This window comes from Thermobia domestica, chromosome 11, assembly GCF_964235325.1.
Source record: "Thermobia domestica chromosome 11, izTheDome1.hap1.1, whole genome shotgun sequence".
Taxonomy (NCBI): Eukaryota; Metazoa; Arthropoda; class Insecta; order Zygentoma; family Lepismatidae; genus Thermobia; species Thermobia domestica.
The window spans coordinates 210,740,243-210,752,882 of record NC_137464.1 but is presented as its reverse complement, the minus strand read 5'-3'; the positions used below and the strand labels follow the sequence as shown (position 1 = coordinate 210,752,882).

At 36.2% G+C, this 12,640-nt stretch overlaps 1 protein-coding gene across 3 annotated transcripts in view; it reads right to left on the bottom strand.

Moving 5' to 3' along the window:
* The window catches only part of LOC145664702 (UPF0193 protein EVG1), a 45,531-nt gene extending 38,245 nt beyond the window's left edge, over positions 1-7,286 (bottom strand). For 2 of the 3 annotated variants that reach the window (XM_081731565.1, XM_081731564.1), the window contains exons 1-2: positions 6,973-7,286; positions 645-869 (exon numbers count right to left, since the gene is read on the bottom strand). In XM_081731565.1, the coding sequence (XP_081587691.1) occupies positions 645-869; positions 6,973-7,075 (328 nt within the window). In that variant the 5' untranslated portion in view covers positions 7,076-7,286. The remainder of the gene's footprint in view (positions 1-644; positions 870-6,972) is intronic. The other variant, XR_014127508.1, reaches the window with a different exon arrangement.
* Positions 7,287-12,640: the final 5,354 nt, after the last annotated feature.

Here is a 12,640-nt window from a genome sequence, read left to right as displayed (position 1 = left end):
TGATTGTGAAATTAAAAGTTTTATGCTATTCCACACGGAATCGAAGCCAGGACTACGTGCACCAAAGGCAAATGCATTAGCCACTACACCAGCATGAAGGGCTACAAATTAATTAAGACTACCTAAGATGGTACAGTGATAACAAGTATTATCTGATTAACCGTTCTTTGGATAACAAAAATAAATTTTGTGTTAATTCTACAGTTTCGAGTAGATATTACAGAAAAGCTTCGATCAAGACACACAAAAACGATTTAAGTTGCTAGACGTTATAGTTTTGAAGTACGTTTCATTTCAAAATATGACGTTTTTCTTCCTGCATTCATTATTATTATTATTATTATTTACTCAATAGCGTGGAACCATACAATTTGAAAATATACTTCTGCATTTTATGTAGTATTACTATTATTATTTGAAAGGAAAATATTATTTTAACAATGTTGTATTGAGCAGAAATGGATCCCATTCCTTATAAAAAAAAAAAAAAAAAAAAAATAGAAGTGGTCGACTGACACCTTAATTCGTTTCTGTCAATATGTCCTGCCCATACGAAAGAAGATTGTTTATCTTAAATCTGATGATACCACTTATAAAACATTGTTAACTTCCTTTCTAGGAAAAAGATTTAACAGAATTCTTACCTCGTGGATGCATAGGAACAAACTTTTCTCTCTCATAAGCCCCCATTTGGACAATCGTATCCCACGTTCTTCTCTTTCGAGGCTTTGGTACAAATTTTACTTTCTTTCCATTTTCCTGGGAGTTTCCTTCTTTCGCATTCAAGGCAGGCAGACTCTTCCCCTCACGCATGGCATCATGTAACTTTTTCCTTTGAAGATTTGTTAGTCTGCTTTCTTCTATTAAGGCTAATTAGGACGAAACATAACGATCATTTACAATTTTTTCCCCTTTAAAAAATCTTAACACCTTTCCTTAGAAAAATAAAATTCTAAGGCAAAAGGAAACTCATTTATAGAGATTTTTAGAAAGAAAAATCATATACAGACAAAGCTAGTATTTTTCCTCAGTGTTCTCGGGGCAATCTTTTCAGATAACACTTGCGGTAGTGAAAATAAACCGCAAATACAGGCCACTATGAAAGGTACCAGTGACATTCCATGTCAAATGAACAAGTTACTTGAAAAATCTTTATCAACGATTTTTCTGAAATTTTAAATGAAGCAATGATTAGGGGTACGTAGTAAAAAAGATAACAAAAACCTGTACCATTGCCAGTACCGACTTGTTTCCACTATCTTCGCTTACGCGCACACCTACTATGGCTAACGTGCCTGCACATCCTCGGTAACGCTCGGGCCTCCAGCTTCGCCCTGCCATGACCCGGTTAGATAGCATTCGTGGTTTAGTGGTCACCTAGCACAAGTTGGTTTGTGTTTTTGCGCTGTAGTTTTTATGCCCTACATTCGAACGCCGTATGTCTGTTAACTGCCGCAGATGTCCGCCCCGACATGCAAAATTTATACAGAAATGAACAGAATGAGATGAAATGTCATTATGAGAGTAACAAAAAAGGTAATGACGATCACAGTTGTAAGTTGATTAATACGTAACGGAGAAAACCGATCTTCAATTCTGGACTGTATAAGAACGCAGATTGATGTAACATGAGATGAACAGACAGTAGAGCATAATATAACAGTGTTTCAAATCCACTGTGTTATTAACTAACCAGTAGAATGTGTTCTGCTGTAATATAGAGCGAAAACTAGTAAGAGCGGAGTCACATCAGAGATAAATATGGCGAAATGGGGCAAAATTTGGATAAAATCTCATGTTATGTGGCCATAAATTTGTAAAATCCACAGAAAAAGTTGTGTATAATTGATTTTGCAATAGTACTGGAAAAGTAATTTTAAAATATCGGGATTTTACACATTAAATGTACAATAAGGTAGAAGTACGAAATAGAAAGTGTGCTCTGTACTATATAATATTCAATAACAGAAAAATGATGAAGGAAATGTTATGTCAAGTAAGTGTGCAAAGTAATAACGAAAGTCTTGCAAAGCTTTGCAACACATAATGTACATGTTTTATGCTGTATGAAGTTTTTTTTTTTTTTTTTCTCTATCCTCATTTATGCGTATACCCACAGTCAGTGACGCGTCTTCGGACTAGAGATGCACAAATCGCGGCCGCTTCTCTTCTCAGCTTCATTCCTGCCCTAACTTGGTTAGAAAGTATTCGTGGCTTTTTAGTGCCCACCTAGGACAAGTTGATTCGTACTTTTGCACAGCAGTTTTTATGCCATACAGTCACACATTCTATTTATACTCAGCCCTCGTGAAGTCAATTTGCACCTACTAATCCAGCTGCTCCTTTAAGAAACAGTAAGCAGTAAGAGCACATGTGATGCTGAAAGAAAATCATTTTTCATGAACTAAGTTAACTGGTCCATACTAGCTTTGATGAGATAGTGTCGTGTTTGATGAAGCCTATATGTTTAGTTAGTTGGCGAAACTCTTCCGCATTTATTACTTTTACATAAACGTTGCTTTGTTCAGTGGATTGTTTTCAAGAATGTAAATATTCCCCCACTGAATCCTGAGCATGCATGAAAGAAGTATTTTGGTATGCGTTTTGTAACTTTTAATATCCTACGGACATCTTTGATAGAGGACTGCACCCCCCAAATGATCCGCAAACATGCAACAAGGAAGAATAATAACATTCACGAACTGTTAGTATTAGTTTCGAAGCTAAATCTTCCATCGCAGTGAGAAGGTGCTAAGGATTCATTGTACAACTTTACAGTTCGAAGGTACTAATTTTGCGCAGTAACATTATATAGATTCATACTTAGGTAGGAAAGAGCAAAGGAAGCATGAAAATAAGAAATATTTGCGATTACAGTGAGACATTACACATTTCTTACATTTTCAGGTTAAGTTAGAGCTTTGTATTTCTTTTAACATGTCATGCACTAAATGAGGAGCTCCATTACTACTTGCAGATTGACTTCAGGAGTGCTTAGTATAAATGCTATCTGGAAATAAGGCATAAAAAACTACAGTACATAGAACACGAACTAAATTGTGCTGGTAATAGGTAACCACTAAAAACCACGAATGCTATCCAACAGTTGAGGGTAGGAGCGCAGCAGGGGTACCCGAACGGTAGCGATGGAATGCGTTCATAGGGAGCAGGCGCGTCAGCGACTGTGGGTAGTTATACCAGGGTTTGAAAAAACCCGGGCTTTTTTGAAAAAGCCCAACCCACCTGGGCCCATATGGGTTTTTTCGGGTATTTTCGGGTTTAATTGGGTTTAATCGGGTTTTTTCGAAATATTTCAATGTCTTTGGGGTAAAAGTGTTAAGATGTGATTTATATTTCATGATTGTCATTGTCACAACTTGCAACAATTTTCTACTTACTGCTGTTTTGAAAAAAATGGCCGCCATTTTGAAATTTTACATTCGATCGCCGAGATAACCTATACAGCAAATTTAGCATATCTCGTGCTTCCACCGTCAAAATTTCAACTTAAAAAATTGCTCTTCGTAGCGTGGATACTCGCTGTTTTGAAAAAATGGCCGCCATTTTGACATTTTACGTTGGTATACCGCCAAAATCTATACAGGAAATTTAGAGCGTCTCGTGCTTGTATTCTGAAAATTTTAATTTAAAAGGCCGAAAGTTGTACCCTGTAGTGTGTGTGGTAGAGGCAGACAAACGAGTTAAGTTGATTTTGTGTTTAACGCCCCCTTCAGCAGCGAGGCAATATGAGACGGGACCTACTGATTAACGTGGAATCCGAACCACATGAGCTACCTTGGGGAAGCAAACCCGGGTCCCACACCGAAGACGCGTACACTAACCGCATAGCTATGAAGGAGCTCGGCAGACAAACGAACAATTGTAGATCAAGTCATCCAGAAGCTTGAGTGACGTTCGCCAAATATGAATACTAAAAGGGGTCTATTAATTTAAAACAAAGATACAATTCATGTTGTATGAAATAAATAAATGTTTTAAAATGTCTTATGTGAAATTAACATCTTCCAGCGTAAATAAACCTGCCATATTCTCTTCCATGAGAATACGGGACACCTCAGATCCCCCTCCCCTCCTCAACTTTCCAACACAATTCAATGAAGTGTAGTCTGGTTATGAACAAAAGTATAATAAGCCGCGATGGCTCAGTGGTAGAGCGTTCACCTCTAGTGCATGGGGTTCCTAGTTCGATCCCAGCTCGCGCCAAGTAAGCTTTGTGGTGGACAAACACCTTGTGCGTGGATTTTCTCGGGATTCTCACGTTTCCTCCTACTTTCTTCATTCCGTCATTTCATTCATTTCTCATCATCACCGTCACCTTGAGCATAGCAGGCATAACCGTGAGACTAAAACTGAAAGATTTCATTTTTTTTTTTTTCAATAATATAATAGGTGAAAATTCACTAAGCAGCAGCTGCTTTTTTCTGTTCGTACCCTGCAATTAATTGTATAGACTGAAGATGCCTAAAAACTTAAGATGTGCTATAAAAATGCTTTACAGGACAACAATATCCAAATTATTTAAATCAGCAGTACAATCTACTTTCAATATTTTTCGCGCGTTTAGCAATATTTATTTACATGGCTGTATCTGCCAAAATTACGTTCGTCAGTTTAATCTGATGAAAAGCTGATTTTTCTCCTTGTGTCGTGTGTAATTGTCAGGACCAGATTTACATTTTTCTAAGACCTGAACCAAAGCACACTTCTGTGCCGCTAGCCTCTGAAAAAGATTATAATTCTTGTTAACTTATCTAATGTGTTGCTGAAGAAAAGGTTAGTCATCTTCCCTGTGTTTGTAAATGTAGAAACACTCAAAGTCATCTTTTTTCTTTTTTTTATGTTCCAGAGAGTATTCGAGTTTCCATCAAGTACAATAGAAAAAGTAGCATTGCAAATTTCGCTCGCTATCAAGTCGAACAGGGTGGTGTTATAACTTCCTCGAAACTGACATGCAACAGCGTATTGTTCATTCACTAATTACAGGATTCCCAGCCAATGTCAGAATTTTTTGTTTTTCACTTTTCGAATAAGCTGATATTGATAGCAGAAATGGAACGGAGTTAAAATACGGGACATTTCCCCGTCCCGACTAAATTTACGGGGACACGGGACACTCGGGCCCAAAAACGGGACATTCCCGTTTTTTATGGGACGTATGGCAGGCTTAAGCGTAAAATTAATAGTTTTATTGTTGAAGTATTCATTTCCGATTCTTCTGCGTTTAATTCGGGAATTTCCCGAACACTTTTTTCACGGCGTGTACATCAAAACTTCCATTAGTACGGAAATATGAACTCAGCACTTGAAATATTAAGCGTTACATAGTCTTAGGAACCCCGAGCATTAAGCTTTTTAAATTTGACAAGAATTTTTACGCTATTGCTGGTGTTGATCCTACAGAATGCTTACTTGAAGAGTAGCAACAAATGACTGAACTAAACTGTTGTTGTTGGAAAACCAAATTTTAGTTGAATAACCTTGTATTTTACATCAAAGGTAAGAGATAATACTAATAGTTTTACTAATGTATTTACATATGTACTATTAGTACCGGCACCTATGACTTTAAATCCGTCAAACGTATGAGTGATAATGTCCCTCGGTGTCGCCAAGTCGACGAGCATACTATTCACGGAAAATATTTTCTAAAGTACAAAATTGCTTATTTTGCTTCAAATAGGCTATAAGCATAATCCATACATTAATTTGTTCTATAACTGTCTCAAGCTAATGTAAGTTTTTTTTTTTTTTTTTTTAATTCATTTAGTGCATTCAGAACTTTATAAAGGTCTTAATGTTGAATATTGTTATATACCTTAACGTGGAAGCTTCTAATTCGCCCAAGGAAAGTCTAAAATTTGATAAAAATCACGTACAATGTGATCACCTTAGTTGTATCAATAATATACTAACAAATAGGTCAAAAACCCAGGTGGGTTTTAAAGTGGGTTTTTTCAGGTGGGTCCAACCCGAAAAAAACCACTGGGTTTTTTCGGGCTGGGCCCACTTGGGCAAACCCTGAGTTATACACATAAACGATGATAGTGGAGGAGCACACTTCAACTTACACCCAAAATTAACTTCAATATGCTGTGCACTGACAGTAATTATTTATATTCACACTCTCATTCCTTTATAAAAATGTTTCACATCGTATTTTACCTATAAATTTTCTATTGGGTACAACCATCTGCTCGAGTGATCCCAACAGTGACTAGTGAAAATCTAAAATGAAACAGGGGTAAACATGGGTCAGATTAAGGGGGGCCTCGGGCCTCCATTCTGATCAAAATCTCAACTGGCTATCTATATTTAAAAAAAAAAAAAAAATGAAGACGCAATCATGATCATAAAAACGACCAAAAATGTGAAACATAATTCCCTTAACTTTTCTACTGTACTTTCACAGAAATGGATTAAGTCAGCAGGGGCCATATATATATATTTCTTTTTTAGCCCCGGGCCTCTAGATTGGTTAATTCAGCCCTGGGGGTAAATGTAGGTAAGTTAATGTATAATAAATAAGAACAGATAAGTGGTAATACAACATAGAAAACATGTTCATGTGGGTCTTATCCGAGCCGCCATCTGCGACACTTTGGTCTCGTATTTATGCGAAAATCGTAAAAGAATTGTAATTTTTCATCAATTACTTTACTTCTGATGCCACCCTTGAACTTTATCTAATATGCCGCGTGAGATATTTTCACGATGCCCAGTGCAAATCATTTAGAAGACAATAAGAAAGAAATTCGTACAAGAATTACAATATTTTAATAATTATTTCAAGTGGTGTGCCAAAAGTAAAGACTTACCGTAAACTTGCAAACAGTAATGCTATATGATAACTTTATTTGCCAAGTAATAATTTTCACTTTTAAATTTTCCAAAATGACATTCAACTAAACTCAAAACATACAGTTCTAACTACTAAAAAGGAAGATGAGTTACCTCGAACTAGTTGTTTCGTCTCCTCACTATATGGTACTCTCTTAGTATGATAAAATCCATCACCTATAGGAACTCGTAAAGCCTTTTTCTCCGCCATCACCATATCTGAACAGTCTCAATTTATCACATAAAAACAAAAACAAAACTCACATTTTCATTTGCTCAGTTTTGATCATAGTACCTCACAAAATAAATAAATAAACCTTTAAATAAAGCATTATTTATGTGCTTCTGATGTTCACCAACTTCCTCCACAAATTTAATTTGGGCGTCTGGTCTCGTTGCTATGGTTGCCAGTGATGCAAACCTTAATTATAGAAAACTTCATTCCAAGATCTGAAATATCCCATTTCATCTTGTAATTTCACACAAAAACCATTGCTCTTATGCACAAGCAAGCAAGCCTTAGCATCCGAATAAACACGGAAGAAATATAGATGATCAAATCTGGAACGTTGCTTAGGCTCAATTTCCAGAATTTTAAGCAGGCCCGAAACTCGAAATTAGATCCACCGTTGAAATCCTAGGCCAAAAAATAAACAAGAGAGCAATTTAGGCCTATAGTTCCTTACGGTCAATAGAAATGGTGATCGAAGTCCCTGTATATTCGGTATAAGGACTTCAATTTTTTTCTGTGGATTTTGCTCAACAAAGGGTTTCTAAATCTGCATTACTGCTCCCAACATCTGAAATTGAGGCTAGGGGGCGGATGACCTCTAAACGGACGCCCCTCTCTAGCGGCAATCATATAAAACTCTAGATTGCACCTTGTCATGTAATTTTTCTTTCTTTCATTTTGGATTCTTTCCTTTTTTAAAGATGTATATATGAAGACAGAACCAACACTGTATCAACGAATGCCTGCGATATTTCAGAAGCACAATTTAGCAAAGAACCCTTTGTTTTCTGAATACAACACAAAAGTTCTTTCCATGATAATTCTTTTATTTATTTTTTTAATATCGGTTCTATAAGAAGTCCAACCTTTGACTATCACATTTTCTCGCAAGTTAACTGATAAGCATTTAAACAGTACAATAAACGTTAAAACAAGGGAAAAAAAGAGACAAAAGAAATTGTAGATCACCACATTGACCTGTTGTAAGCACATGAAATCAAAACATTCACATGGGAAGAAAGTAATCTTTTGAATGAGAAGCACTTTTTGACCATTTTATTTCTCTGGCAGATATTTTCTTAAATGAAATAAAATAAAAATAAGTATAAGACTTATATTTAAAACAAGTCTTAAAAATACACGTGTTTAAAACAAAATGTTTAAAACGTATATAAAATTTGTTTAAAACAAAATCAATTGTTTAAAACAAGTTTTAATAATTTGTTTTAAACCTTTTGTTTTAAACAAAACAACCCTGCCGGCGATACAGAACTAATGCCGCAGGGGCTCAAAAAGCAGGGTGAATTGCTCCCCTGGATTTTTGAAAGGGATTAGATTCTTCGAAACTAATTCACGCCTAAGCATATTATTATATTTACGTAGTTAATAAGGCTACACGAAATCTCTGTCAATAATAATAATTTTACATTAAATTGTGCGTATTCGCAACTTCACGTACGAATCAGTCTTTTGTTCCCTTGGGAAAAATCCAGTGGCCATTTCCGGCCATATTATGTAATCATTATGCAAAATGCTGTGAGAATAAATTTGAAGTTTAGCGTTGTCTTTCAGCGTCGAGGCTATATAACACGTGTGGCTAAAGATTAAGGTGGAATCGGAACCACAGTGAGCGTCCACATTTTTAATGTTCTTCCATTAGGACCTCAGGTACATCAAAAGCGCGCGCGCTAACTACTATACCAACGGGGAGAGCTGTTTCGAAAATCTCGTTAGCAGCACTTTAAAAAGCTATCCCTACTACTGTTGTAAGTCATTTAATGAACTTCAATAACCATGTTAAAATATTCCTAAAAAATAGTTATGTTAAAAATAATAAGAAACTTCGATGTTTGCGAACAAAATTATTTTTCTCTTAATTGCCTTTATACCAAAACAACCGGAACTATTTAGATACTAGCCTATTAGAAAGTAAACTTATTCGTTTGGTTTTACGGCGCTGTACCGTTGCAGAAAGGTGTCGCTTGCGCAAGGGCGATCAGAAAACACGATTTGAATTTTACAATCCTATACTACAAGGATACTGTAGGATAAATTAAAGGGCAACGGGACTCACTAATACATTGATGGAAGACAGTGACGGATTTAGGCATCTTGCGGCCCTAGGAAATTTTTTGCTGTAGGCCCCCTCACCCGCCATTACACCACCCCGTGATAAGCTGTCCGCTAATGAAATTGTACCGAACGTTCATGATCTTTTCTTTTGCTTCCTCTCTGTGCTCTGCGGCTCTAGGCAGTTTACCTTGTTGTTTACCTAGTCGGAAATCCGAGGCTGGAGGGAATAATTAGAATACTTCTATTCATGAAACATGTTGTGCTGTTCTTGAGATGGGCTGAGAACTGATTTCGGGTTGATTAGAATTTTATAAACTTTGAAATTTTATTAAATAGCACACTTGACTATAACTGTCAATCAAGAGTAGTACTCTGAAGTTCGGAGCTCCAGGCAGTCGTCCGGTTCCCCTATGTAAAGGTCATTGCTAATGATCCCTGATAATTCATAGATATTTTTTGTTAAAATTTTATTGTTTGAAATATATATTTGCTCTTTTTGATTGAGTATAAGATTTCATAACTAGTTGAGTTCTATCATGTAGTGTGTTGTTCCTCCAAAGTCTAGATTTCTCAATGGTACCACATTTGCTAGAAATGAGGGTCATTACTCTCCTACATCCTCCGTAGGAATGCTCATAGAGGATACACATCTATATCCACTGTATATCTGATCTATCTATCTATATCTATATATTTATATCTATATATTTATATCTATCTATCTATAGGGCCTATAGGGTGTCTCACCTAACTTTGCGACCTGAAATATTTCCGAAATAACAAAAAATGTGACAAATCTAGTTCTGCAAGAATATACCCATGTTAGGGGCCTATAAAATTTTGTAAACAATAAGTGCCTCCAGGGGTCCCATCATAGGGTCCCAAGGGCCAACTTGAAAATTTCAAATGAAAACCCCCTGTTTTTATTGCTGATTCTGATTCTACGATCAAAACTAAGCAATTTTTACTTGAAGCACTTTTTCGTTATTATAATAGATGGTACCGTGATCACAAAAAATGGACATCATCGTACGTACGTTCCCTCAAAAAATGGACATCATCGTACGTACGTTCCCTAACTTTGCGACTTCAAATATTTCCTAAAGGACAAAAATGTGACAAATCTAGTTACGTAAGAATGTACAGATGTCAGGGGCCTATAAAATTCTGTAAACAATAAGTGCCCCCATGGATCCCATGATGGGGTCCCAGTGGCCAACTTGAAAATTTCAAATAGAAACCCCCTATTTTATTGCAGATTCTGATTCTGCAATCAAAACTAAGCAACTTTTACTTGAAGCACTTTTCGTTATTCTAGTAAATGGCGCTGTAATCGCAAAAAAATGAATATAATGGTACTACGTCCCCTAACTTTGCTATCTCAAATATTTCCGAAATGATAAAAAAAAAAAAAAGTGTCAAATAGTTGCGTAAGAATGTACACAGTTAGAGCCTATACAATTCTGTAAACAACAACTGCTCCAAGGGTTCTATCATAGAGTCCCAGTGGCCAACTTGAAATTTTTAAATGGAAATTCCCTATTTTTGTTGCAGATTTGAATTTTGCGATCAAAAATACCCAAATTTTACTTCATACTTTCCGTTATCCACCTAGATGGCGCTGCAATCACAAAAAAGAAATATCGTTGTACGCTACCTTGGATTGATTGATAAACTAAATATTTCGAATAATACAGGTGCAATTAATAAGCGCGAAATATGTGCTCAATATTTTAAAAAGGATTATTATAAAACAAAATTGCTTTCATTTACATTTCATTGCGACCGTGGTAGACCATTACGATATGGAAAGGAAAGCTTTTTTGTGTTTTGCAACAAGAAACATTTTCCCTAGAATTGTAAAGGTCAAGTAGACCAGTATATTCGTTGAAATATCACGTGACACGGACAGATTAAGTAAAATCATTATTTCACACTAGTACGTAAGAACAAAAATGACAAAGGAGATTTCACAGGAGACCAAATTTACAAAATGTGGATAAAGCGGAAAGAAACTTAATTGATATACATCAGTTTGATAGTCTAGTTCTGGGCACACTCTTTTTTACATCTGAGTCAGGAGAACCATCTGCTTCTTAAACGCTTCTCAAAGTTCAGTTAAATTGTTAGCTAGGGGTGACTGATACACTTAGATTCAACATAACCCTAACTTCGTTGAAAATTCCGTTTCACATGAAAGTAGGGAATAAAAGACTTTGCCCTGTCTTCGTTTCCTGCTATCTAGATTTACTGTTACCCTAGTTACGGAATACGTAACTACACATCAACTTTACCAGCCACGTAGTGTCTTCGCGTTTTTTTTTTTTTTTTCAAAGAACTTGATTATTATGAGTCCCTTTGCCTCTCATGACTTGGTTGTCTAAAATTGGCAGATGAGCAAAGTATTTCACAGCATGTTGTTTCACAGCATGTGCTCAAACTGCGCACCTTTCTTGATCTTACAGTGAGTAATTCGATGGTAAAACACAAATACTGCATTCTTGATGACGTCCAGTTCAATAACTGCAACTTCATCAATAACCCTTTGACGAAGATTTATCCAAAGTGATTGGCATTGTTTGATATACTCGGATTTTTAGATAAACCCAGAAAAAGTAATCTAGTGGCGATAAATCAGGGGAACAGAGAACGAGCGGGCCACTCAATCTCACCTCTTCTGCCAATCTGTTATTTAGGAAATTCCGTGTTAAGAAATTGCCGCATGTTTTTACCGTTGTGTGGTCCTGTACATCTTGCTGAAACTATCTGTGGGTAAAATTATCTTCTGGAGTTTCTCTTATTGCTGGAACTACTTGATTTCGAAGTATCTCCTCACACAGTTCAGAACTCAAATTGTTATTAATAATAAAAAAACAATTATTTTATATTTAGCATTTCCGCACAGATATTCTACTTTTCAGGATGTAGAGTATGTTTGAAAAGACCAATGAGATTGCTCTCAAATCAAAACCTGCAATTATGTCTGTTAATGTAACTAATTAGGTGGAATGTGCCTTCATCAGGGAACACATTGCTGGTAAGAAAAGTAAGATCGTCATATCTTCACAAAATTTTACACGGCAATCGAAGACATCTTCATTCAGCTGGTGTATCAGATGAACTTAGTATGGGTGGAACTTCATTTTCTTCATTCTTTTCGCAGACATGTGACTTATGTCATGTTGTTCAGCAGTTTTACGAATGTTGAGTATTTTCAACAAACGATTGCAACATCAAGCTGTTTGTCGCCGATTTCGATCGACCAGGAATGTTACAATCCTTTGTAGTTACCGCTTCCTCGACGTGTCTTACGATGCACTCGACACTAGATCTCGAAATGGAATTGTGTGAAATGCGATTTTTTTCGATAAATATTACCCTTACTTCAGCACATGACCTTTGGTGATTGCGAGAGCATTAGAACTTTACTTTGACAGCTCTAATACAAACCAGTTGAAATACAGCTTGAGTGTTCAG